The sequence below is a fragment of the Emys orbicularis genome, chromosome 21 (genome assembly GCF_028017835.1).
Source record: "Emys orbicularis isolate rEmyOrb1 chromosome 21, rEmyOrb1.hap1, whole genome shotgun sequence".
In the NCBI taxonomy this organism is placed as follows: domain Eukaryota; kingdom Metazoa; phylum Chordata; order Testudines; family Emydidae; genus Emys; species Emys orbicularis.
In genome coordinates this window covers 19,139,088-19,165,225 of record NC_088703.1, presented here as the reverse complement: position 1 = coordinate 19,165,225, position 26,138 = coordinate 19,139,088, and the positions used below count along the sequence as shown (strand labels likewise).

General features: G+C 60.0%; 1 protein-coding gene across 2 annotated transcripts; it reads left to right on the top strand.

The window, feature by feature from the left end:
• The first annotated feature begins 4,075 nt into the window (after window positions 1-4,075).
• On the top strand, window positions 4,076-24,923 carry U2AF2 (U2 small nuclear RNA auxiliary factor 2). 2 transcript variants are annotated; one of them, XM_065420898.1, is made up of 14 exons: window positions 4,076-4,174; window positions 10,572-10,707; window positions 11,483-11,533; window positions 13,058-13,087; window positions 13,424-13,527; window positions 13,689-13,840; window positions 14,734-14,850; window positions 19,376-19,514; window positions 20,057-20,136; window positions 20,693-20,815; window positions 21,125-21,184; window positions 22,771-22,857; window positions 23,586-23,834; window positions 24,443-24,923. In XM_065420898.1, exons 1-14 carry the CDS (start codon window positions 4,126-4,128, stop codon window positions 24,575-24,577), a joined length of 1,512 nt encoding a protein of 503 aa, XP_065276970.1. In that variant the 5' UTR covers window positions 4,076-4,125; the 3' UTR covers window positions 24,578-24,923. The 2 variants fall into 2 exon arrangements, with proteins under 2 accessions (XP_065276970.1, XP_065276971.1); XM_065420899.1 differs by lacking the exon at window positions 21,125-21,184.
• Window positions 24,924-26,138: the final 1,215 nt, after the last annotated feature.

The window sequence follows — 26,138 nt, the reverse complement described above, 5'->3', positions numbered from 1 at the left end:
CCCCATCCCCGTGAGGAAGAACAAGCTGCAAGCTGCCTGGGACGGCCCCTTCAAAGTCATCAGACAAGTAAACGAGGTGAACTATGTGGTGGAACTGTCCAACTGGGCTCACAGCCACCAGATGTACTATGTCAACATGATGAAACCGTGCTGGGACAGGGAGAAGTTGGTGCTGGCTGTGTGGGGGCAGTGGGAGAAGGGAGAGGATCCCCTGGTGGGACTCTTCCCTCAAGCTGGGGCTAACCCCTCACTGGAATCAATTCCCCTCTCAGACCAGCTAACCCCTGCCCAGCAGGCAGAGATCAGAGCCGTGCTGCATTCATACTGGCAGCTGTTCTCCAGCCAGCCTGGGCTCACTAACCTGGCTGTCCACTGGGTGGAGACAGGAACCAGCTCTCCCATCAGGTGTTCCCCATTCGGGGTCACTTGGAAAACAGCCCAGGACCTGGAGAGAGAGGTCAGGGACATGCTGGCTTTAGGGGTGATCCAGCCATCTGCCAGCCCCTGGGCCTCACCGGTGGTGCTCGTCCCCAAGAAGGACGGGTCGATCTGGTTCTGTGTGGACTATCAGAAGCTCAATCCCATCACCGTGTCTGATGCCAACCTCATGCCTAGGACCAATGAGATCCTAGACAAGTTGGGGGGCACCCAGTACCTCACTACCCTGGATCTTACCAAAGGCTACTGGCAGGTGCCTTTGGACCCGGAGGCCAGGGCGAAGTCCGCCTTCACCACCCCAGTAGGGCTCTTTGAGTTCCTGGTCCTGCCTTTCGGCCTCAAGGGGGCACCTGCCACCTTCCAGCGCCTGGTGGATCAGATTAGCCAGACCTGGGAGGAACATGTGTCCCAGGTGAAGAGGGTGCTGGGTTGCCTCCAGGACTGACCATAAAAGCTGAAAAGTGCAAGGTGGGGATGGCAGAGGTGTCCTACCTGGGCCACAAGGTGGGGGGTGGCCACCTGAAGCCAGAGCCGGCCAAAGTGGAGGCAATCCAGGATTGGCCGCTCCCCAGACTAAGAAGCAGGTTCTGGCTTTCATTGGGATGGCGGGGTACTACCGTAGGTTTGTGTCCCACTTTAGCTCCCTGGCAGCTCCCCTCACAGAGCTGTGTAGGAAGGGAAAGCCGGACAAGGTGGTCTGGACCGAGCAGTGCCAGAGGGCTCTCTGTGCGCTGAAGGGGGCACTTATCCAGGGCCCGGTGCTGGGAAACCCGGATTTTAACAAACCCTTCCTGGTGTTCACCAACACCTCAGACACAGGGCGGGTGCGGTGCTGATGCAGACTGATACTAAGGGGGAGAGACACCCCATTGTGTACCTGAGCAAGAAGCTGGTGCCCCGGGAGCAGCACTATGCGGCCAAAGAGAAGCAATGCCTGGCCATGGTGTGAGCCCTTAAAAAACTGCAGCCGTATCTATTTGGGCGGCGCTTCACCGTGTGCACCGACCATTCACCCCTGACGTGGCTGCACCAAATGAAAGGAGCTAATGCCAAGCTGCTGAGATGGAGCCTGCTCCTCCAGGGGTATGACATGGAGGTGGTCCATGTGAGGGGGAGTGCCAATGTTATAGCCAAGTATCAGAGGGGTAGCCGTGTTAGTCTGGATCTGTAAAAAGCAACAGAGTCCTGTGGCACCTTATAGACTAACAGATGTATTGGAGCATAAGCTTTCGTGGGTGAATACCCACTTTGTCAGACGCATGCTTTATCACGGGGCGGGGGCCCTGAACTTCCCCAGGTCACTGGCTAAGAGACCCTGCTCCGTTCAGCCTCGAAGGGGGGAGAGATGTGACAATGTGGGGGATTTTCTTGTTTTTCCAATGTTTTGCATCCAGAGGGGGTGGGACTCAGTTTCCCTGGGGGTTACTGGTTTAACGAGGTGAGGGGAGAGGGAGTTTGTTGTTACAGAGGACCGGAGAGGGAACTTGGGACCCCAGCCAATGGCCTGGAGGACGGATACCTCAGCGACTGGTGTCCTGGTGACCCGGAGGCCCAGCTCAGGAGTTGCAGCCAGTTCTGGTCAGTGGGAGGACAATGGGCTGTAAAGAGAGGATCCTGGTGACCTAAAGAGAGGACCACCAGCCGGTTCCAGCCAGAGGGAGCCAGAGGACAGAAGAGAGGAGAGGAGGCCCAGGCGACCCTGTTTCCGCCCCTGTTTCCCTGGAGAGAAGACAATGGACAGAGGCGGGACTTGGGGCCGGTGATATCAGGGAAGCAGGGGGGGCTCTGGGCTGGAGAGAGGGAGCAGGCAGAGCCCACCTGGATGCAGGGGAGACTGGGAAGTGCTGGGCTGAGGGAGGCCAGGCCTGAGGTCCTGAGAGTTTCCTGTGCTGTGTTCAACGCTCAATAAACTGTCTTGTTTTACGCTGGCTGAGAGTCACTCCGGTCTAGAGAACAGGGTTGCATCGTCCCCTTCGGGGGGTGGAGGCCCCGGGGGTCCAGAGCGAATGGACTCCCTGAGGGGGCCCACGGCGAGAGACAGGCGTGCTAAAGCTCAGAGAGGTGCGGCTCCAGGAGGTGGAGGGGCCTAACCCCGGGAGAGAGTGGACCCCCGGGAGAAGGGCTGTCTCACTGAAAGGGGCACCCCCCACGGACCGCACGGGGCCAAGAGTGGGCACGATCTGTGAGTCCGTAACACCCACATTTGTCTCTTTCGACTATAAGAGCTTCAGGGCAGCGCCTCACTCTGTGTCTGGGCAGCACGACACGGGCCTCGATCCCAGCGACTGCATGGGCAGCGCCTGACTGTGGGGGTGTGAGTCTCAGTGGGGATTATGGGAATCGGGAGGGGGAGCCTCTGGGACTGTTGTGGGCTCAGTGCGGGGTATAGGAGAGTTGTGAGGCTCAGTGGGGAGCTACAGGATAGTTGTGGGGCTCAGCGGAGACTATGGCATGGCTAGGGGGCTATAGGGCTCAGTCAGGGACTATGGGGTGGCTAAAGGGAATTTATGGGACTCAGCTGAGGCTATGGGGGGCTGTGGGGTGTCTGGAGTCGGTGGGATGTGTGGGTAGTGGGGGACTATGAGGTTGCTAAAGGCAAGTTATGGGGCTCAGTTGGGGCTATGGGGCTGTTGTGGGACATGGGGTGTGGGATGTCTGGGGTAGTGGGGAGCACAGTGGGGGGTCCATGGGGCTCAGTGGAATGGCAGGGGGCTCAATGGGGGATGATGGGGAAGTTATGGGGCTCAGTTGGGTCTGTGGGGGTTATGGGATGTCTGGGATAGTGGGGAGCACAGTGGTGGGGGGCTATGGGGTGACAGTGGGGCTCAATGGGGGGCCATGGGGTGGCTACAGGGAAGTTATGGGGCTAGGGCTGTCCCGGACTCTCCAGGAATTGAAAACTATGTCACATGATGAAACCTCCAGGAATTAGCAACCCTCTATGGGGGGGGGGGCTATGGGGCAGGGGTGGCAATGGGGGCTGGGGTCACTGAGGAGCTCAGTGGTGGTTATGGGGTGGGTGGGGCTGGGTGTGGTCATGGAGGGCTGGGGGGCTATGGGGAGCAGTGTGGGGCGGGGATGGTGCTGGGGGTCTCGCTGGGGGGGCTGTAAGGCTCTAGGGCAGTTGTGGGGCACAGGGAGGACTTATGGGGCTGGGAGTGATTGCCCTTTGCCTTATATACCATTTCCGGTCCCACCCGGAAGTACTCCCTTTCTGGCCCCTCCCCCACATTCCGCGCTTTCTCCTTTCTCGCGGCCCGGGGCAGACCCGGGACGGCGGAAAGAGCCGAAGCCTGCGCCCCCAGTCTCCGGAAATAGCCGAAGCAGCGTCGAGAAGGGGTGGGAGGAGAGGACGGAGCCGAAGAGCTGACGGAACCACCCGAAGCCGGGACCCGGGCGTGGGCGAAGTCTCGGAGCAGCGGAGCCCGGAGATCCCCGAGTGATCCCTAGATCCCCGAGCGCGGAGCGGAAGGGGCCGAGCGACGGCGGAAATCCCCGAACGTAGGGCGGAAGCGGCCGAGTGCGGGCGGAGATCCCCGAGCGCCGGGCGGAAGTGGCCGAGGAGTGGCGGAGATCCCCGAGCGCCAGGCGGAAGTGGCCGAGGGGTGGCGGAGATTCCCGAGCGTGGGGCGGAAGTGGCCGAGCGGGAGGCGCCGCGGCCTGTGCGGGAGCGAGGCAGGGGCCGCGATGTCCGACTTCGACGAGTTCGAGCGGCAGCTCAACGAGAACAAGCAAGGTGGGGGCGGGGCCGGGCCGGAACCGGGCCGCGGGGAGCGGGCAGGACCGGGCCTGGGGCCCCCCAACGTCTATGGGGCCCGGCCCGCGGCGTGCGCGGGGGGGCCCTTCCCGCCAGCCCCAAGGCTCCTCCCGCCCCATAGCGCCCTCCCCGGGCCGGCCCCACGGCTCCCCCCGCGCCCCATAGCGGCCCCACGGCTTCCCCCCCGCCCCATAGCGCCCTCCCCGCGCCGGGCCCCACGGCTCCCCCCGCGCCCCATAGCGGCCCCACAGCTCCCCCGCCCCATAGCGCCCTCCCCGGGCCGGCCCCACGGCTCCCCCCCGCGCCCCCATAGCGGCCCCACAGCTCCCCCGCCCCATAGCGCCCTCCCCGGGCCGGCCCCACGGCTCCCCCCCGCGCCCCATAGCGGCCCCACAGCTCCCCCGCCCCATAGCGCCCTCCCCGGGCCGGCCCCACGGCTCCCCCCCGCGCCCCATAGCGGCCCCACAGCTCCCCCGCCCCATAGCGCCCTCCCCGGGCCGGCCCCACGGCTCCCCCCCGCGCCCCATAGCGGCCCCACAGCTCCCCCGCCCCATAGCGCCCTCCCCGGGCTGGCCCCACGGCATCCCCCACGCCGCGCCCCATAGCGACCTCCCCGGGCCGGCCCCACGGCTCCCCCCGCGCCCCATAGTGGCCCCACAGCTCCGCCCGCCCCATAGTGCCCTCCCCGGGCCGGCCCCACGGCTCCCCATAGCGGCCCCACAGCTCCCCGGCCCCATAGCGCCCTCCCCGGGCCGGCCCCACGGCTCCCCCCCGCGCCCCATAGCGGCCCCACAGCTCCCCCGCCCCATAGCGCCCTCCCCGGGCCGGCCCCACGGCTCCCCCCCGCGCCCCATAGCGGCCCCACGGCATCCCCTACGCCGCGCCCCATAGCGCCCTCCCCGGGCCGGCCCCACGGCTTCTCCCCCCCCCCCCCCCGCCTCATAGCTCCTGTTCCCCTAGTCCCGACACCCTCCTGTGGGCCATACCTTCAGCATCCCTTCCCCCCAAGCTCACCCTTCCACAGCCTGCCCCATAGCCCCCTTCCAGCCTGTACTCCCCCAACCTCTGAGTGCCTGTCTTATGGCCCCCCCACTGCCACATGGTCTCCAGGCAGCTCTCCTGCCTGCCCCCAACTTCTCCATCCCCCTCCACTTCCCCTTTCTTCTGCCAGTGTCTGCCTTCCTGCCCCATAGCGTTGCCCAGCCCCAAACTCCTGCTCCATATGCCCTCCAGCAGCACCCCTGCCTGCCCCCAGTGCCTGTGCACTCCTTGAGTGCCTGCCCTATAGCCCCCCACCAGCACCCTTTTGCCACAACCCCCCAGCCTGACCCTGAACTCCCCAACCCACCAGCCCTCCCTGTGCCCCTCTCAATCCATGGCCTCTGCACCCCTTCTGCTAGCCCCCCCCATTGGCATCCCGCCAGCCAGCCCCTGTTCCTCCCTGTAGCACCCCCTTGGGCAGACATTGAGCTCCATAATTAACCTTAGCAGGCTGGGGGGAGGGGGTAAAACATTTGGATGTTTTACCCCCTCCCCTCTCGCCCCCTGGGACTGGGAGGGGGGGGGCGGCTCGGGGGAGAGAAGGGTAGGAACACCCCCAACCCCAGGAGACTCAGGCCCCTCAGACTGGGGAAAGAGGGAAGCCCAAATCACCCGTTTTCCTCTTTACAGCAGGAAACTGATGTCCCCTCCTGGCAAATAAGTCCCATGGGGTGGGGAGGGCCACATGTCACCACTGGGGGCATTTTTGGGGGCAGGGCAGGCCTACTGTCTCTGCCCTGCACTTGGATGCAGGGGTGATGGCAGCCATGGGCACATGTTAGGGGCCAGATGTGAATCTCTTGCCTGTTACAGCATTGGGGCTGTAGGCTTGATCTCGTAGGGACTGTGGCTTGATCTCTTCGGGGAAACCCCTCCATGGGTCGGTGGGTTTCTCTGGGCCAGGACCTGGAAGGGTTTAAAACCCCCTTGCTTGGCTGTATGATTGATCATTTCCCTTGTGTTAGGAAGGAAGCACATGGGACATCCCGCTCTGGGGTGAAGCTGGAATGGATTCCAAGTCCATCCCTGTCAGCCGACCCCCGTGTAAAAACAGCAAAAAAGATTGTGTTTTGGGAGCTTGCTTACGTCAAAGCGGAGGGTAGTTCTGAAGCCAATAGAGCCAGCATCCTATTAAAAGCATAAAGCCTTTATAAATAACCCCTCAGAGGTGTGGGGTATTATATTCCTCGGCTTGGCAGAATTTGAGTCTTCCTTTTTTTGAAATTTAGACGGATAATATGGATTTTTTTAAAGCATTTTTTCTTATGTTTATTTACGTTTTCACAGTTGTGCAAAAATTATGGGGTTTTAACCCTTTTTTTCAATGTTTCCTGACTTAATGTTGAGGAACTGTGAAAATGTATGGGGTTTTAAGCATTTTTCTCTATTTAAATGTCACAGTTGCACAAAATTATGGGATTTAAACGTTTCTATCTCTAAATTTTCGGTAGCTCAAAATTATGGATTTTAAACATTTTTATCTTTTTATCTATTTAAATGTTCACAGTTGCATGGAATTGGAAGAAGTAAACCTTTTTTGTGTGTGCTGATTTACATTTTCACAGTTGTGCAAAATGATGGGTGTTTAAATGTTTTTTCTATTTATCAATTAAAATGTTCACAGTTTCCTGAAATTAGGGGGTTTTTAAGCTTTTTTTTTTTTTTTTTTTTTAGATTTTTATCAATTTGAATTTTCACGGCTGGGGCAAGTTCTGGGTGGGTCAGACAATAACGGTCTAACGCCACCGTGCATTTGGTACGCGTTGAGGTGGGACCCTGTTCTCAGGCAGCATTTTTCCTACTTTCCTCATCTGTAAATGTCGATCATTGATGAGAATTTTTTTTGTCTGTTTGCATGTATGTGTGTGTGAGAGAGAAATAGATGTTTACGGACATTTACCCATGAAAATCTGTATGTACCTGTCCTGGTGGTGCTAGGCGCTGCCTGTGATGGAAAATCAACCCCTGCTAACACAGTCCTGCTGTGATCCTTGAGCCCGGTTTTCAGAGTGACAATGGGCGGCTGTAGGGCCATGGCATGGTTGGGGGAAGGCGGTTGAGTCCTGTAAGGCTGGTCCGGTGCTTAGGGGATCCATATTCAATTCCCTGCTTGGCCACAGATTCCCTGTGTTGGCGAAAGTCACCTGCATGCCTCAGTTTCCCCATCCGTAAAATGGGGCTAATGCAACCAACTTCTTTTTTTTGAAGTGCTTTGAGATCTCCAGCTGAGAAGCGGTAGTTGGGGAGTGATCTGGAAAATTGAGATAATAGCGCAGGGGAGCTGAGAAGACAATATATCAAGGACTGTGAGGCTCAGTTACCACAGGTCCTGGGGGCCGGGTAATTACCATAGCTAGATGTGGGGGTTTGTATAACGCTGGAGTCCAGATGTCCCCTCAGCGCCTTGCCACGAGACCAGCCGATCTCCCCGAGGTCAAGCCACGCTAGTACCCTCTCTGTCACGCCGCCCGGGCTGAGCTGAGCACCCCCGGTCCCTAGGACGTCGGGTTGTGACTGAAACGGGGCCCAGCTCGCTAGCTGCAAGGATACCAAGCGGGCTCAATGAACTCGAGCAGACGAGGACCCAGGGGTGTGGTGGCTGAGTGGTTCAGGAGCTCGGTAACAATCCTGAAGGTCGTGGGGGCGAGGCTCGCTTGACCGCCCCCTGACCAAACCGGGCTGTGGGACAGTCAAGGGTGGTCTCTCCCTCACGTCCCGTTGGCTCTGAAACCGTCCAGCCTGACCCGCAGCCGCCTGCTGAGTCGTTGGCGCCAGGGAACGTTGACTCTGCCCAGGATCAGCGGATAAAATGGTGGGTGTTCTCTCCGCTTTGTAAACGGGGTGTCTGGACCAGGGGCTCTCCCCTGTTCGTTCTAGAGACAGGATGCAAACCCAGCAGTTCTGGCTGCTTCCTGGACTTGGTCAGTATCATCCTAGAGCTTTTCATTGGTAGATCTCTGTGCACATCGCACGCTTTAGTGTATTTGCGCTCCCAACACCCCCGCGTGGCAGCGCGGTGGGGAAACTGAGGCACAGACTGGTTAAGTGACTGAACCAAGGACACGCAGGCAGTCTGTGGCGGAGCAGGGAATTGAGCCGGGATTTCAGCTGGCACCCTAGCTGCAGGGCTGGCCTTCCCCTCTTGGGCTGGACCCCACCTCTGGGAGCGTCGATTATCCCTGAGCTGAAACCCCTCCCCTGGCTCCCAAGCAGGTGCCAAACCACTCCCCCCTGTGGCTCCCAGGGCTAGGAGCGGGGTGGTTCACACTCTGCTGCCTGTCCTGCGCAGTTCCAGAGCTCGCCAAGCCTGTCTCCCCTGCCCCCCATGGAGAAATCTAACCCCCCCCCCCCCCCCCCCCCCCCGCGCACATGGCTGGATCAACAGATCAGTCCTCACAAATGAGGCTTTGTACAGCCCGGCCTATGATGCAGGCCTTTGTTTTCCCTCCCAGCACAGCTGTGGGCTCTTGGCCTGGTCCCTGGCCGGCACCTGCTCTGATCTGGAGCCTGGTCCCCCCACTCCCTCCTGGCTCAGACCGTTTCCAGTGTAAAATGCAGAGCCTTTGGGATGTGAGGGAAGGTGGGGTTCAGGACCACTGGGGCTGGGATTGGGACCCTGAGGGTGTTGCAGGGGCACCTGAGAAACGTAGCCCCGGTGGTTGTCTAGCCCCCTTCCCAGTTTGGTAAGGGAAATTGAGGCACGGGGCGATGGGAGTGGGGGTGTGTGGGAAAGGGGAGCTAAGGGGCAGGTGGGGGATAAAGAGGGTTTGGGAAGGTATGGGGCAGGTGGGGAGTTGGGGGAGGTTGGGGAAGGGGACCTATAGGGCAGGTGGGGGTCTAGAGGAATGGGGCCTATGGGGTGGGGGGCTGGGAAGCTATGGGGAGGTGGCAGGCTGGGGGAAGGGTTTCTAGGAGGGCTGAAGTTATGGGGCACATGGAGGGAAGAGGGGGGCTGGGAAAACAGGGGCTATGGAGCAGGCAGGGGGCCAGAGGGGGAGCTGTGGGGGTGACTGGGAAGCTATGGGGCAGGTGGGGGGGCACCCATGGTGCCCCAGGAGCCCTATGCTGGTATATTTGAATAGTGTCTTATTCTTTACCTTCAAACCTTTTTAAAGTCCCCCCTCGAAGCGTAGTTTCTCTAGTAGCAGAGCCTATTAAAAACCCGGAACCCTGACCTTTTTTCCCCCCCATACACTGAGATGAGGTTGGCAGGTGCTCGGCGCTAAAATCAGGCAGGAGGTTCACTTGGGGGGGGGCTAAATCTGGGGCTGGATACAGTGGGAGAATACAGCTGTGGCTCTGGGATAGAGGCACCGTTCAATGTCACATTGACAGGGCAAACAGCAGAGCCAGGGGTGTTTGAGGCAGTGAAGTCCAGTGGTTAGATCACTGGCATATGAATCAGGACTCCTGGGTTCTATCCCCCCGCTCTGGGAAGGGAGTGGAGTCTAGTGGTTAGAGCGAGGAGGCGGCGGGGCAGGCTGGGAGCCAGGACTCCTGGGTTCTCTCCCCAGCTCTGGGAGGGGAGTGGGGGAGGAGAACTGGGCGTCCGCACTGCTGGGTTTTGTTTCCTGTTGGGTCAGGTTTACAAAGTTCGGTGCCTAATTCACTTAGGCTCTGCTGCCTTCCCTTTCGGTACCTAAATGTGGCCTTTGTTGTTCTCTCTGGGATAGGGGGGAGACCCTCCCAGCCAGGGGCAATAAAGCAGCAATCAGTGGGGAGCGCTCGGCGGCCGGTGTTATCTAGCCCAGCAGGCAAGGGGCCCACGAGGAGTTAGTCTGGCGCTCCTACGGGGTGATGGATCGGGTGGGGATGGTTGAGGGAAGGCAGAAGGGGTAGCGTTGGATGGGGAGCTGCATGGCATGTGGCATCGAGGGGAGAGTTGGCATCAAGGTTGTGCCCTGGCATCTAGGGCAGCCTGTCCCTGCTCTGTAGGTGCGGCAAGGGGTGTGGGGGGACCCTCGGATAGAAGGCCTTGTGGTTCCTTGTGGCTGTCTGCCTGGCTGGCTTCCCTAGGGGGCTTGCGCCACCCCCATCACAAGGCAAAGTGTAGAGCCCCAAAACTACGATTCCCAGCATGCCATGCAGTGTGGCATGGCTGGAGCTGGAGTCTCTGCTGGCTGCACCTCTGAGATGGAGGGGGCGTTGCATGCTGGGAGCTGGAGTCCCCCACATGCTGCATTAGGCAAACTAGCGCCTGTTATTTCAACTGGACCCGCAGCGGAGCCAGGCAAGGCCCAGGCCCCCGTGGGGGGAGATGAGTAGCTGGGATGCCAAGAATCGGGGGCAGGGCTCGTGCGTCCCCCGCTAACCCGCCCCCTCCTCCCCCCCGCAGAGCGCGACAAGGAGAACCGTCACCGGAAGCGCAGCCATAGCCGCTCGCGGAGCCGCGAACGGAAGCGCCGCAGCCGCAGCCGGGAGAGGCGCAACAGAGACCAGCGCAGCGTCTCGCGGGACCGCAGGCGACGCAGGTAGGGAGGGGTAGGCTGAGCCGAACCCTTCGTCGTGTCGTCTCCTCTCCTCTCCTTCCCCCCCCCCCCCCCCCCCCCCCCCCGCATCCTCACTGGTGCCATGGCCGGTTTGAGAAGCCGGAGGGGGAATGGCTAGCCCCAAGCGCCAGCCTTGGGAAGAGAGTTGGGGGGCTGGGAGCCAGGACTCCTGGGTTCTACCCCCAGCTCTGGGAGGGGAGTGGGGTCTAGTGGTTAGAATGGGGGAGGGGGACTGGGAGTCACGACTCCTGGGTTCTATCCTGGGAGGGGAGTGGGGTCTAGTGGGTTAGAGCCAGGGGGGGCTGGGAGCCAGGACTCCTGGGTTCTACCCCCAGCTCTGGGAGGGGAGTGGGGTCTAGTGGTTAGAATGGGGGAGGGGGACTGGGAGTCACGACTCCTGGGTTCTATCCTGGGAGGGGAGTGGGGTCTAGTGGGTTAGAGCCAGGGGGGGCTGGGAGCCAGGACTCCTGGGTTCTCTCCAATGTTCCCTCTTAACTTTTTCCATCCATGTGCAGGTAATGTGCGGCTGTGCACCGCCAGTAGAAACAAAAACCTAGCTAGAATATATGTTTGAAAAGTTCCCATAGGGATAATTACTCCAGCCAGGACAGGTTAGGCATTTTAGAACTCGCTGTTCTCAAAGAATTAAATTGAAGGCTAAGAGAGAAGTAAAATGCTGAAATGCACAGACCAGCCAGACCACTGAAATAACACCCTTTGAAAGAGTAACATTACAGAGACTATATGTGCCTTGCAGGAAGAACCAAGAATTAACAACAACAGCAACAACACAAGTATGTGTTGGGAGGTGAGTGTGTCAGAGACCGAGACTGTGTGTGTGTGAGAGAGAGAGAGACTGTGTGTATGTGTGTGTGTATGTCACAGAGACTGTGTGGGTGTGCTGCTGGGGAAGTCTATGAGAGACCCGTGCGCTCTCTTTAAGGCACTCACTCACCAGAAAGCTGGTTATTTAGACTGCAGCAGCTCTCCTGCTCCTGAGCCCTGCCCCCCCCGCAGAGATGGGGTACATGGGCTGGGTGGAGAGGGACACCCTGATATCCGTGCCCTCCCCCCGCTCTGCACAGCCAGCAGGAGGGTCCTGCGAGCAGCTGGCCGGGGCTCCAAGGCAGAGGGCAGGAGCAGCAGGCGTGTGGGAGGCGTCGAGCACATGCCGCCAGATGTGCATGGCTCTGCTAATCAGTGCGCGGCACTTGATTGACTCCTGGGCAGCTACGCAGCTTAGAGGGAACACAGGTTCTAGCCCCTAGCTCTGGGAGGGGAGTGGGGTCTAGTGGTTAGAGCAGGGGGGCTGGGGCCCAGGACTCCTGGGTTCTATCCCCGGCTCTGGGAGGCGAGTGGGGTCTAATGGTTAGGGCAGGGGGCTGGGAGCCAGGACTCCTGGGTTTTATCCCCAGTTCTGAGATGGGTGTGGGGTCTAGTGGTTAGAGCAGGGGGCTGGGAGCCAGGACTCCTAGGTTCTATCCCCAGCTCTGCAGTAACTTGTTCTGTGACCTGTATACGTGTGGGGGGAGAATAAATCTCTTTACCTCTCTATCCTCCTGCCGTTAGGAGGGCAGGGAGAGACACTGGCCATTCTCTGGGCACGTTCTCAGACATAACTCCCCTCTGCCTGGAGTTTTGGGGGGGCCCAGTGCCCTAGGAGTCCAGGCAGCACAGACTGAGGGTTCTGCCGCAGAGCCCTTTCCCTTTGGGGGGCTGACAGGCCGGGGCCAGGACACAGGTTCAGCGAGACCTGAAAGGAGCCGATAGGGTTACCACGCAGCCGATATTAACGCCCCAGAAGCTGTGTGCCAGGGCCCTCCACTGCCTCCGTTACCGCCAGCCGGCGCTGTCCTCTGTCCCCCAGGCTCTGATCTCCCAGTGGCATTCTGGCTGTTTATAAAGCCCGAAAGACGCGGCAATTGCCCTGTAACATGGCCTGAAATTCTTGGGGGTTTGGGGTGGGACAAGACATCCACGTAAGCCTGTTTGGGGGTGTGCTGGTCATCGCATCTGAAGCTCCCCTTGTTGAGCTGTGGGGAGAGTGCGTTAGACACTTGCTCTGCCCTTAATTGGAAGGGGAATTTTGACCGGGATCTCTGAACCACGTGTCAGGCTTTTGGGGGAAGTCAGCGGAAGATTCCTTCCCCTGTCGGTGAATCGGGTCTCTCTGCTGGTGTTCCTGTAATGCCCCGACCTAGCCAGTTCTCCAGTCACCCCCAGAGTCTCTGAATGGCGAATGCAGGAATGAAATCTCTGAACGGTCCTTTCAGCGGCCATAAAGAAGCAGGAAAGGGCGCGAACCTGACTTTTGTTTCCCTCCCCTCTGCAGGTCACCCCTAAATCTCGCTGGTCCCTTGAGGTGAGTGCCGTTCTCCTCGTTGAACAGGTGGGGAAACCGAGGCATGGGAGGGACTAGCTTACCCCCAGGGGGGAGGGATTCCGTGTCAGCAATGGTGGAGCATGGCTTCTCCATGCTGCCCCCTGCTGGTCTAGGTGCTCGGCTCTTGCCTCAAGCCGCTGCCGGGATTGGCCAAAAAAGGGGGTAGGGCCTAGTGGGCTGGGAACTCTCCCCAAATCCTGAGTGGCGACCCTGGCTGGGTTGGATCAAAGCACCTCGTGGTGCAGAAACGGTCGTCCTAGCCTGGGTCAAACCTCACCCCTTCTGCCTGGTGACGCATCTCTCCTCTCTCGGCAGCCGCTCCCCCCGCCATGAGAAGAAGAAGAAGATCCGCAAGTACTGGGACGTGCCCCCGCCCGGGTTTGAGCACATCACCCCCATGCAGTACAAAGCCATGCAAGGTATCTATCCCGCCTAGGTGCCATCTGTCCGAGCAGGGAGCAGACCTCTGCTGACCGCCCCGGCCCTCTAGCTCTCTCTGCCCCATTGCCCCCCACTCCCCATCGGCGCAGGGGGAGGGAATCGGCTTTTGAACGTGTGGATTGGTGTTTCTCTCTCCTAGCCGCGGGTCAGATTCCAGCCACAGCTCTCCTCCCAACCATGACCCCTGATGGATTGGCCGTGACCCCCACCCCGGTCCCGGTGGTCGGCAGCCAGATGACCCGACAGGCCCGCCGCCTCTACGTTGGAAATATCCCCTTCGGCATCACTGAGGTACTGGTGGCTTCGGCAGCCCGGCTGCCGCTCTCTCTTGTCCGTGTGTTGCCCGCACTCTCTCTCTGTCCGGGACCCGTTGAGGAGCGCCGGAGGATATAACTTTTCTCTCCAAAACAGGGCAGCGCTGGCCGCAAAGGAGAGCAGAATCCACGGAGCGAGGTTGACGCCATGCGGCTAAACACATAGGCGGCTTCGGGGCAAACACTGACCGTAGCATCTCACTGGGGCCGACCGCCTGAGCTAGGTGGCTGAAGGATATACTGCTCCCTCAGCTGCATTATAGCCTTGGGGTGGGGGAGGGAGGGGGATCAGTCCTGAAAGCCCAGGAGGCCTGGGAGTGCCAGGGGCGGGAACCGGAACTGTGTCGGTGAACGCTGTTGGGAATCGGTAGCTGCACCTGTCCCGAGTGGGCTCAGGTCTCTATCCCTCTGACACGTGCAGACGGGTCGCTCTACTTACCCCTGTGAGCAGTGCAATTTGGGTCTCAGTTATTTGCCCTCTTTGCTCCTGGACGTGGTAACAGGAACGCTGGCGTGGTTTTAACATCCTCCGCTCCAGTGACTTGCGAGCCCTTTCTTTTAATTTGTCCTGCCTGGTGACAACTGGGGCCAGCTCCCCTTCCAGATAGCGGTAGGGGAAGTGCTCTCTTTCTTAGTATTTGAATTTGACTCTCGCTCAACCAAAAAACCAAGATCAAAAAGTTGTTTCCATTTCTTTTTAAAGTGAAAATTGTGGGGCTGAAATCCCTCGTAGCACAAAAGTTTGCTACCATCATGCAAGGCAAGTAGGCTGTTCCAGTTTTCCCACCTGCTCTTTGCTATCTATTTGAAATTCCGGGCCCGGTGGTGCGCTGCCCTACATCGCTTCTTTTCCCCTCTCTCTCTCCGCAGGAGGCCATGATGGATTTCTTTAACGCTCAGATGCGCCTTGGAGGGCTGACCCAGGCCCCTGGCAACCCCGTCTTGGCTGTGCAGATCAATCAGGACAAGAATTTTGCTTTCCTGGAGGTGAGTCGGCTTTCCGTTCTGTCCGTACAGCGCCTGGCACGATGAGGCCCTGGGCTCCTAGGTGCTCCCGTAACATACCTTATTGTCCGATTCCGGTGTCCACAACTCCAGAAGGATGTTGCTAAATTTGAGAGCGTTCAGAGAAAAGCCACGAGAACAATTCAAGGATTGAAAAACAGTCCTTATAGCGACAGACTCCAGGAGGTCAATCTGCTTAGCTAGGAGCTTAGGGAGTGACTTGATCCAGTCTCTTAAGTACCTAGATGGGAACAGAGATGTGATCGTGGGCTCTTTAGTCTAGCAGAGCAAGGTCTAACCTGCTCCAACGCCTGCCAGTTGAAGCTGGACACATTCAGACTGGAAATAAGGCGCATATTTACCCACGAGGGGAATTCACCACTGGAGCAAACTACCGAGGGCCGGGGTGGAATTTCTGGCCCCAGAAATCCATGCTGGCTGTTTTTCGAACCGATCCGCTGTGGTTCGAACAGGAATTATTCGGGGGACGTTCTCTGGCTGTGTTATGCACTAGATACTAGATGATCACAGTGGTCCCTCTCTGGCTATTGAATCTGTGAATCCCTTCTGCGTTAATGAGAGCCAGATTGGACCCCCCGTGGGCTGTTTTGGGGAGACAGCAGATTTAGTCTCTCTGGACATAGTTCAAAGGTGAATTGGTCCTCAGCTTGCAAGCACCTCCCTGTGGAGGAGACTTCTGCTGGCAGAGAACACTTCAGTCTAGCACAATGATTCCCAAACTGGGGTTCGCAGAACGTTACAGGGGGTTCAGAGGACCCCAGGCATTGGAGGCAGCAGGTGGGACCTGGTTGCAGGGCAGACAGCCCGAGTCCCAGGGAGAGCGGGGCCAGGCAGTTTGGGCTGGCAGCCCGAGCCCTGCCCCCGTCAGTGAGGGAGCCAGGCAGCCCGAACCCCAGCCTTCCAATTAACTTTTGGCTGAGTTTAAGAAACGAGTACCCCTTTCTGACAGAGAAAGCTGCTGCAGTTTTGTTACCATTTTCAACAACGTACTTATGCGAGAAAGCGTTTTCCTCGTATGCACATCTGAAAACCAAATACAGAAACAGGCTTGACGCCGAACCAGACCTGAGACTATATCTTTCTCCAGTGGTTCCGGACTTCCAAGAGCTATGCAGAGCAAAGCAAGCGCATCCATCACACTGAGGAAATTTAAACTTAAATCCCTGGAAATACTCATTTTTAGGAGGGAGTTCACGAGATTTCACAATTTAGTGAAAGGGGTTCGCGGGCTGTTAAAGTTTGGGACTCACTGGTCTAGCAGAAAGAGGCAGGGCCAGGAAGATAACGAGACAAATTCTAGGGTCCCGGGAGGAGAATGAGCCATTGGTGCAATTGACCTAGGGTCGGGGTGGGTTTGCCGTCTCTCGGCCGGTTGAAATTCAGACCGGATTCTCCTTCTGAAAGCACCTCTTGAGCTCCCCCCTCAAATTACAGATCAGAAATACCGGGCTGGAAGGGACCTTGAGAGATCGAGTCCAGCCCCCTGCGCTGAGACAGGACCAAATGTCCCTAGACCATCCCTGATGGGAGTTTGTGCAACCTGTTCTTAAAAACCTCCCTTGGAAGCCAGTGCGACCCCCCCCCCCCACCCCCGGCCAGTTAGTCCCCACTTTGTAGCTCTGCGTTGGCTCCCCCTCGCCGAAGGGAAGCACTTTGTGCTTGTCTTCGTTGGATTTCATTGGGTTGATCTCAGATGCAGTTTATGGTTGTTTGGAATTCTAACCTCCAAAGCGCTGGTGACCCCTCCCTGCTCGGTCTCATCTGCAGATTTTATAGGCGCACGCTCCACTCCGTTATCCAAGTCACTAACGAAAATATTGCCTAGTACCGGACCCAGGACTGACCCCTGCTGGAACGGCCTCCCAGTTTGACAGCGACCCATTTCTAACTAGTCAGATTGCTGGTCTTTGAACCAGGTGTGCACCCACCGTACAGGAATTTCATCTGGAGCGGCTTTCCCTAGTTTGCTTGTGAGGACCGTGTCAAAGCTTTGCTAAATCAAGATACTTCACCGCGTCCCCCTGTCTGGTCGGCCAATAATCCTGCCAAAGAAGGAAGTTAGGTTGGTTTGTCAGGATTTGTTCTCCCCAAGTCCATACTGGCTATTCCTTATAGCCCTGTTACCCTCCAGGTGCTGACAAATTGCCTGTTTAATCATTTTGGTCTCATAATGGGTTGTAGGATCAGCTCTGGGATCACTGGGTGAGGTGGTCTGGGCTTAGGCCAGACCTAGGGTTACCATACGTCCGGATTTTCCCGGACATGTCCGGCTTTTTGGGCCTCAAATCCCCGTCCGGGGGGAAATCCCAAGAAGCCGAACATGTCCGGGAAAATAGGGAGGGGCCGGCGCCGCTGGGTGCTGGGCCGGGGGCCGGCGGTGCTGGGCCGGGGGTGCTCAGCTGGGGGCTGGCCCGGGGCCGGCGGTGCGGGGTCGGGGCCGGGCCGGGCCCGGCGGTGCTGGGCCGGGGGCCGGGGCTGGGCCCGGCGGTGCTCGGCCGGAGGGAGCCACTCGGTTGGGGGGGCCAGACTGGGCCGCGCCACCTCCCCCCACCCCTCCCAGCTTACCTGCTGCCTGCTTCAGGCTTCCCGGGAATCAAATGTTCGCGGGAAGCAGGGGAGGGGGCGGAGTTGGGGCGGGGACTTTGGGAAAGGGGTGGAGTTGGGGCGGGGCCGGGGCCCCGTGGAGTGTCCTCTTTTTGGACACTCAAAATATGGTAACCCTAGCCAGACCTTGATGATCCCAATGGTCCCTTCTGGACGTGGGAATCTGTGAAAGGTCCATATGTGATTGCAGCAGGGACAGGAGGAGGATTGCACCATGGGCCGTAGTGCGTTATTGGTGGGTGTTGCCCATGAGGCATGGATGCAGGACTGGATCTAGTCTGTCCTGGGGGGAGGGGCGGGGGGGAATACTGGACTTAGTGGTCTGATATGGGGCAGCATGGCAGTGGAATTACTGGCTGAAGGGGCCTGTAGCGGGAAGCTGGGTCCCGCCGGTAGCCGGTGGAACTCCTTGCCACATGATGGGACTGAGGCCAGGGTCCGTTCGACATTTGGAAGGAGGATGAGACATTGGTGGGGATAACGGAACGTCTGCCGTGTGCAAGGGAGGGAGTGTGATCCAGAGCTGGTAGGGAAAAATGTTTCCTCCTCCCTGGAAAGTTTCTATTTTTCAGCAAAAATTTGGATACCAAAATACTTTGGCTGAAAACTGAAATGCTGAAAGGCCGCTGCGGTGCCTCATGGGAGTTGTAGTTCAGGGGATGATTCATGCTCCCATTCTCCTCTACAGCCTGGGCCACCTGTTTGGACTCCATCTCCCATGATGCACCCCAGCTGTCCTCTTGGAGAGGGGAGTAGTGCATTATGGGAGTCCCTGGCTGTGTTGCTCCATGGGTGGTGGTGTCTGGCCAGCAGGGACCCAAGCCTGTAGATGCAAATAAGGGAACTACAACTCCCATGGTGCACCATGACCTATCCTCTTGGATTGGGAAGGCAGTGCATCCTGGGAGTCCCTGGCTGTGGAGCATCATGGGAGATGAAATGCAGCCAGGAAGTCCAGCTTGTAGAGGTGAGCAGTTTGCTTGCTTGGAGTCTACACCAGCGTTAAATAGGAATATTTTGGTTTTAGGGCATTTGGGTTTTGTGTCTAAAAATTGTGGGTTTTTTTCTCCGGGAAGCAAGCGCTTCTTGTGCAAAACTTTGTTTTGCCAAAATCCCTGTTCTCCGTGGAAAATCAGTTTGGGTGGAAATCTTTTCCCCAGCTCTAGCGTGATGGACACCCCACCCTGCCCCGGGGCGTCAGCCGACCGCTGTGGCTATGTCTGCATGGGACAACTAGCCTGGGCGTGAGCAACCGCGCCGCTCGGCCGGACCTCGCGGCTGGGCCCGGGTTCCAGGGGTCTTTGTGTGGAACTCGTCTGGCCTGCGGGGGAATTGTGGGAAGGCCTTGGAGTGTTATCAGTGCTCGCGTGACTTAGCCCCTGTCCATACTGCAAAACAGCGAGTTCCTTCCCGGGTTCTAACTGCACACACCCCCTCCCGGGTCAGGGAACCTGGCTTCTAGCACCCTCCCGCTCCCCCCAATCCCTCCCAGGCGGGTCACGGAGCTTCGACTTCAAGCACCAGGTCAGAGGGTTTTCTGTGTGCCTGGTAGGGGGAATTGGGTCAAAACCCTGCTCAGAGCCTGGATTGACACCCCCCCCTAGCGATGGGCTGGGACAGCGCTCCCTCCAGGGCCAGGTTATTCCGGACGTGGCCAGTAGGGGGGCGTTGTGCAGCAGGCAGTTGACACAACAGGGGTGCCACGTACCTTGTCTGCTTGTTTTCGGAGACTGGGTTACATGAGCAGTCGGGCAGTGGTCCCACTCGGGTGGGGGGAGATCTGGGCCAGATCGCTGGCGGATCACGTGAGCTCAGGGACTCTGGGCTGCGGTGCCAATCGGGCGTCCGTGTCCCTCATCGGCTTCCCCCGGCTCTCCTGCAGTTCCGCTCTGTGGACGAGACCACCCAGGCCATGGCATTCGATGGCATCATCTTCCAGGGGCAGTCGCTGAAGATCCGCCGCCCCCATGATTATCAGCCACTGCCCGGCATGTCTGAGAACCCATCTGTCTACGTGCCAGGTGAGTAGCCCCCACGCCCCGGTGTGGGGCCAACGGGTGAGCGGGCCTGCGCCTTCTCCCAGAGTGCATTGGGGCAAGGGAGATCCAGCCGGGTGCCCGGTCCTTCCCTAGAGACGTGCTGCATGGCATTGTAACGTCCGTCCGTCTGGGTGTGGAGCAGCAGGGCAGGGAGCCCAGGATCGGGGAGGCTGGAGAAATTGGAGGGAGGGACCAGACACCCGGCAGGACCCCTCGCCCGGCGCTGGGACATGGCCCCTCTAGGCTAGGGCGTGGGGGGTTGGTTATATGGGGACCCCTCACCCGTTGCTGAGATGTGGCCCCTCTGGGGTGGGGCGTGGGGGCCTGGTTATAGGGGGACCCATTGCCTGGTGCTGGGACATGGCTCCTCTGGGCTGGGGCGCGGGGGCTGTGACTGCAGGGACCACCTCAGAGGTGGCCCTGTGGGAGGAGCGGGGGCTGCGTTGCTGTCTTGTGGGGCATGGCTGCCTTGATGCAGGACGGTGTGGGACCCCCATCTGTTCCCTTCCCTCTCCCCCCGGCAGGCGTGGTGTCCACCGTGGTCCCGGACTCGGCTCACAAGCTCTTCATCGGGGGTTTGCCCAACTACCTAAACGACGATCAGGTGAGCACAGGGCAGCGGGCAGCCTCCCTTGGACAGCGCCCGGATCAACCCAGGGCCGCTTCGCCCCGCAGGGCACTGGGAAGGGGCTTTTTCCCACGAGTAGCTCCAGCCCGCTGGCTTTTCAGCCTGCGGCTCCCGGCTCTCAACATCCATCTGCTCTGGCTTGAGCCCGAGCTGCCCCCTGAGAGGGGGGCTGATGTGAAATCTTTGCTGGGGAGGGCTTTGAATTACGGGAGGTGGCGGTGGCGGCGGCGGCGTTCAGCCCTCGTCGTGCCTAGCTTCTAGCCAGAGCCGCGCCAGGCGCTGCCTGGGCATCCAACGACCGAGACTGGGGGGAGCGTCGTGCCAGTGCCACCCAGCAGCCAAAGCCCAGGGGAGCCCGTCGTGTGCCCGGGCAGCACCCAGAACAGTGACAGCCAACCCTGCCCCACAGAGCTCCTGGGCTAAACAGACAAAGGGTGGGGAGGGGAAACTGAGGCAGGGGAGGCGTGCCCACAGTCGCCCAGGAGTCCTCGCTGCCTGCCCTCCTCACCCTGCCCTTCCCCGTCCGCCCCAGGTGAAGGAGCTGCTGACTTCTTTCGGGCCCCTGAAGGCCTTCAACCTGGTGAAGGACAGCGCCACCGGGCTGTCCAAGGGCTACGCCTTCTGCGAGTACGTGGACATCAACGTCACAGACCAGGTACTTCCCAACTCCCCCCTCCTCCGCCCGCCTCTCCTCGCAGCTCTGCCGCCCTCCGAGGGGCCTGCGTCCGTCAGCCCAGCCAGCCGTGGGGGTGTGTGCCTTCTCCTTTTTTTTTTGGTTTTCTTTTGTTTGGTTTTTCCTCCTCCCCTCCTTGAGCAGGTGAATTTTTTTTCCTCCACCCCTAGGGAGCGCCAGCCTTTCTCTCCTTTACAGCTCCGGGGGCCCCCATAGGCCGCGCCTCGTCGCTGTGATCGCCTCGTTTTCTCTCCCCCACCCCCTTTTTCCCCCCCTTCTCCCCAATCTTAGCCCGAACAGCGGCCACAAACCAATCCGAAGACCCCAGCTCTGCTCTGCCCATGCAAGCCGGTAAGATCCCCCCCTCTCCAAATAAAACCCCCCCATCAGATCCCGCTATGGCCGGGAAATCTCCTCCCTTAGCCGCAGCTGCCTCCAGCGCCGATCCTGACTTGCCCGCGTCGGTCGCAGCCTTATAGAAATCTCTTCGGACTTTCTATATAACGGTGTTTTCTCTTCTCCCGCTGTGCTTTTTGTTATAGCGGGAGGAGGAGGAAGAGAACCGTAACAGCAGGGGCCCTCTGTGCGCTGCATTCCCAGCGGTAGTTGTTCAAATGCAAGTATATATATAATTTTTTTTAATGTATTTTTTTTTTGGATTTAAAAAAAAAAAAAGCAAAAAACCAAGCAACCAACCAAACCACCCCGAACCCGTGCGCCCCTTCAAATCGCCCCCCACAAAAAGTCAGCCCCGGCGCTGGCGGGAGAGGGGCATCCTGCCACAGAGAGGGTCCTTAGATACGCGTAACTTCATAACCCCCCCCAACTCTTCCTCCCCCCCCCACCCCCCACCCCCGGAGGGCTTAGAAAGAGCTGGTCTAATGGTGCATGCTGGGCGCGAGACCTCGGCGCTTGGGTGAATTGCGAGAGGGTGCGTGTGTGTGTCTGTGTCGTCCGGGCTCCTGCCCCCAGCCCGTCTTTCGGGCCTGCGCCCCCTGCCCCCCACTTCCTGTCCCTAACCTGTCTGTGCCCCACAACCCCTTCTGTCCCTGCGCCCCCCTTTCCATTTCCTGTCCCAAACCTGACTTGGGTCTGTCCCCAGCCTGTCTGGGTCTCTGTGGGCCTGTCCCCATCCGGCCCTTCCTGTCCTCAGCCTGTCTTTCGGACTTGCGCTCCCCTTTCCACTTCCTGTCCCCGGCCTGTCCTTTAGGCCTGTGACCCCCGCCCCCTTTCCTGTCCTTTGAGCCCCACGGCGCCCACACTTCTGTCCTCAGCCTGTGTTTTGGACCTCCGTGTGCTGCCCCAGCCCCCATTCCTGGCAGAAGCCTGACTTGGGCCTGTCCCCAGCCTGACTGTGAGGCCCCGTCTTTTGGGCACATGCCTCCCCCGCCCCCCACTTCTGTGCCCAGCCTGTCTTGGGGCTATGCCCCCTCTCCACTTCCTGTCCCCAGCCTGTCTGGGTCACCGGGCTGTGGGCCCCCCACACACACACTTCTTGTCCCCAGGCAGGCTGTGCTCCTGCCCCCCACCTGGCTTTTTGGGGGCGGAGTGCCCCCTGCTGTGTGGGGAAATGCAGCGAGGTTGCGCAGTCGGTCGAGAGGTTCCCCTGCCGGCCCGGCAAGGGGGCGTCCGTGGCTGGCCCCTGGCCCCAGCGCCCCCCGCTGGCCGTGCGCCCGCGGCCCAGGAGGCCTTCAGAGATGCAGGTAATGCAGCGCCCCCTGGGGGAGGGCAGGGGAGCCTTCGGAGCCAGCCGCTCCTGCCCTCCCAGGACCAGCCAGGCGCCCCGGGGGCAGAGGAGAGCTGCGTGAGTGTGTGTGTGCGCGTCCGTCTGTCCGTCGCCCTTCGCGCCTGTGCTGATTGCAGCGGGGGGCCGGGGGGAGGAGCCGCCCGCTCCGGCGCTGGGAGCAGCCAGATTCATTTCCCCTCTGATTTCGAAGGCCATCGCCGGGCTGAACGGCATGCAACTGGGTGACAAGAAACTGCTGGTGCAGAGAGCCAGCGTCGGAGCCAAGAACGCCACGCTGGTGAGTGTGGGGTGGGAGCCGGGACTCCTGGGTTCTCTCCCCGGCTCTGGGAGGGGAGTGGGCTCTAGTGGTTAGAGCAGGGGAGCTGGGAGCCAGGACTCCTGGGTTCTCTCCTCGTCTCTGGGAGGGGAGTGGGTTAGAGCAAGCGGGGTTGGTATCCCAGGCTAGCTCGGCCCTTTGGTCTGGTCTAGTTGAGCAATTCCCATGCTCCTAGAACGGGTGGGGCAGTTTTCCTTGCAAAACTTGCCTTTTCTCCCCCCCCCCCAAAAAAAACAAAACAAAACAGAAAACTTGTTTCTTTCTCCCACGTTATTTTGGGGTGCCAGGGCCGTTTCCGGGAGGTCCCATTGGGTATCTTACTGGAGAGGCTGGGCGGGGGGTGATTTCAAGTGGTTAGGATGGGGGAGCCCTGCTTATCCTCCCCAAAGGGCAATGGGCTCAGGCTCTCGGCAAACCCAGGCAGTGTTAATTGGCTCAGGGGAGCTCCCCTTCTTCCAGCGACGGGCTCAGGCTCTCGGCAGACGCAGGCAGTGTCCCGCCTTCAACCACAAGGGTTGGGGTTCTCGAAGAGCCCCCAGGGGTGGGGTGGCAGCCTCCCTGAGATCCCAGGGGTGGGGGCGAGCTCAGAGGCCAGGATCAGCAGGCCGGAGCGCATGGCAAGCTGGCCGGGAAGGGGCTCTCGGGGCCAGGCCTGGGCCAGTGCATAACACACACCCCCGTCTCTGCAGAGCACGATAAACCAGACCCCAGTGACGCTGCAGGTGCCCGGGCTGATGAGCTCGCAGGTGCAGATGGGCGGGCACCCCACCGAGGTGCTCTGCCTCATGAACATGGTGCTGCCTGAGGAGCTGCTCGACGATGAGGAGTACGAGGAGATCGTGGAGGACGTGCGGGACGAGTGCAGCAAGTACGGGGTGGTCAAGTCCATCGAGATCCCCCGGCCCGTCGACGGCGTCGAGGTGCCCGGCTGCGGCAAGGTGCGTGGGAGAAGGGGCTAGCGGGTGGGGGGAGGGTGCGGGGCTGGGAGTCAGGACTCCTGGGTTCTCTCCCTGGCTCTGGGAGGGGAGTGGGGGCTAGTGGTTAGAGCAGGGGGGCTGGGAGTCAGGACCTCCTGGGTTCTCTCCTTGGCTCTGGGAGGGGAGTGGGGTCTAGTGGGTTGGCACAGGAGAGCTGGGAGCCAGGACTCCTGGGTTCTCTCCCTGGCTCTGGGAGGGGAGGGGAGTCTAGTGGTTAGAGCGGGGGGGGGGGGGGGAGAGGGGAGGGCCTGGGAGCCAGGACTCCTGGGTTCAGTCCCTGGCTCTGGGAGGGGGAATGGGGGCTAGTGGTTATAACAGGGGGGGTTGGGAGCCAGGACTCCTGGGTTCAGTCCCTGGCTCTGGGAGGGGGAATGGGGGCTAGTGGTTATAACAGGGGGGGTTGGGAGCCAGGACTCCTGGGTTCTCTCCCTGGCTCTGGGAGGGGAGTGGGGTCTGGTGGCTACAACAGAGGATGGGGGAGTGGGACAGAGCCAACCTCGGCCCCCGCACCCTCATCTCCACATCTGGCTGGTGCTGTAATCCCTCCCCTCCCCTCCCGCCCCCCCCAGATCTTCGTGGAGTTCACCTCGGTCTTCGACTGCCAGAAGGCCATGCAGGGCCTCACCGGCCGCAAGTTCGCCAACAGAGTGGTGGTCACCAAGTACTGCGACCCCGACTCCTACCACCGCCGCGACTTCTGGTAGCTGCCGGGCCGGGCCGGCCCTCGGCCACGTGGCGGGTTTCTATTTTATGGCCAAAATGGTTTTGTTTTGTTTTTTTCAATTGTTTTCTGGCCCCTCCCCAAAAAGAAAGACACCCCCCCCAATTTCCTCCCAGCCCCCAGGGGCCCCCCCAGCCGACGGCTGCCAGTGATGGTTATTCCATAGTAGAGACGTCTCCTTGCGCCTTTCTCTCTGCCGTTGCATATTGGCTGAGAAGGATCTCCTCGTTCCGCGCCTTCCCCCCCCCGCCTGTTCTGTTAGCTCCCCCCTCGGTGTGCGTATGGAGTGTTCCCTCCCCCCCTTTTATTTCCCGTCGTAATTAAACACTTTTTCCAATCCCCTGGGCTCCGCCCGCCTGTGTCTGTCTCCACGCGGCAGTGCCAAGCCGGGGCTTGGCTCTCCGGCGCAGCTGGAACGGGGGGGGTTGGGGACCCCTCGGGGGCTGGAATGGGGGGGGTCATCCTCTCAGCTGCGGTTCAGGCAGAGAGGTGCTGAGGTTGGGGCCACGGCCAGGCAGAGTGTGGGAGAAACCCCTGCCTGAAAGAACTTGCAATCAAAAGAGATGAGGGGCTATGGGGGAGGGGAAACTGAGGCACGGGGGCGCTGTGACTTACCCGAAGGTGTCGGGTGGGAGGAGAACCCAAGTGCCTGCTGGGTCAGGCTGTCCGTCCCCATCAAGAGCAAGTGCTCTTCTAACCACCCCTCGCAGCCCCTGGGGAGCCAGCTTTGGGTGGGTGTAGCTATAGCAGGTTGTTATCTCCATGGGACTGATGCCACCAGCTGGGTATCAGCGGGCCACAGACCAAAGCATGAGCCACTGCTGTCAGCCCTCGGCCCCGCTCCGTTAGCCAGCGTCTCGCACCCGGAGCAGCCGCTCGGTGCTGTCTGGACCACTGGCTGGCACCATAGAACAGCAGAGATTCAAGCTCCCCTGGGCCTCGGGCGCCCGTAAAGCTCCCAACCTCTGTGGCCAAGACACAAAGGGCGAGTTGTTACCCTTGGTTATAGCTGGGGGGAAACTGAGGCACAGGGTGCTATAGAGGATGGCCCCTTAGATCAGTGGTTTTCAAACTTTTTCTGGTGACCCAGCTGAAGAAAATTGATGCCTGTGACCCAACAGAGCTGGGCATGAGAGGTTTGGGGTGCAGGAGGGGGCTCCAGGCAGGGGGTTGGGGGAGGGGGGCAGGGCTCTGGGCTGGGGGTGCAGGCTCTGGGGTGGGGCCAGGTATAAGGAGTTTGGGGTGCAAGAAGGGGCTCTGGGTTTGGGTGGGGCAGGGGACTGGGGCGCAGGCTTAACTCCCGGTCAGCAGTGCAGCGGGGGTGCTAAAGCAGGGTTCCTGCCTGTCCTGGCACCGTGGACCACACTGTGCCCCAGAAGCAGCCAGCAGCGGGTCCCGCTCCTAGGCAGAGGAGCGCAAGCGCCGTTCCCCGCCAGCTCCCATTGGCTGGTTCCTGGCCAATGGGGGGGTGGAGCCGGTGCTCAGGGTGGGGGCAGCGCGTGGAGCCCCGTGGCCCCCCTGCCTAGGAGCCGGACCTGGTGCTG

Bases quoted from the DNA above. Each gene is read 5' to 3' on its own strand.
- U2AF2 (XM_065420898.1), top strand. From the start codon at position 4,126: ATGTCCGACTTCGACGAGTTCGAGCGGCAGCTCAACGAGAACAAGCAA. The intron at 13,841-14,733 runs GTACTGGTGGCT...CTCTCTCCGCAG, and splicing joins TCCCCTTCGGCATCACTGAG to GAGGCCATGATGGATTTCTT. The intron at 20,816-21,124 runs GTACTTCCCAAC...CCCCAATCTTAG, and splicing joins ACATCAACGTCACAGACCAG to CCCGAACAGCGGCCACAAAC.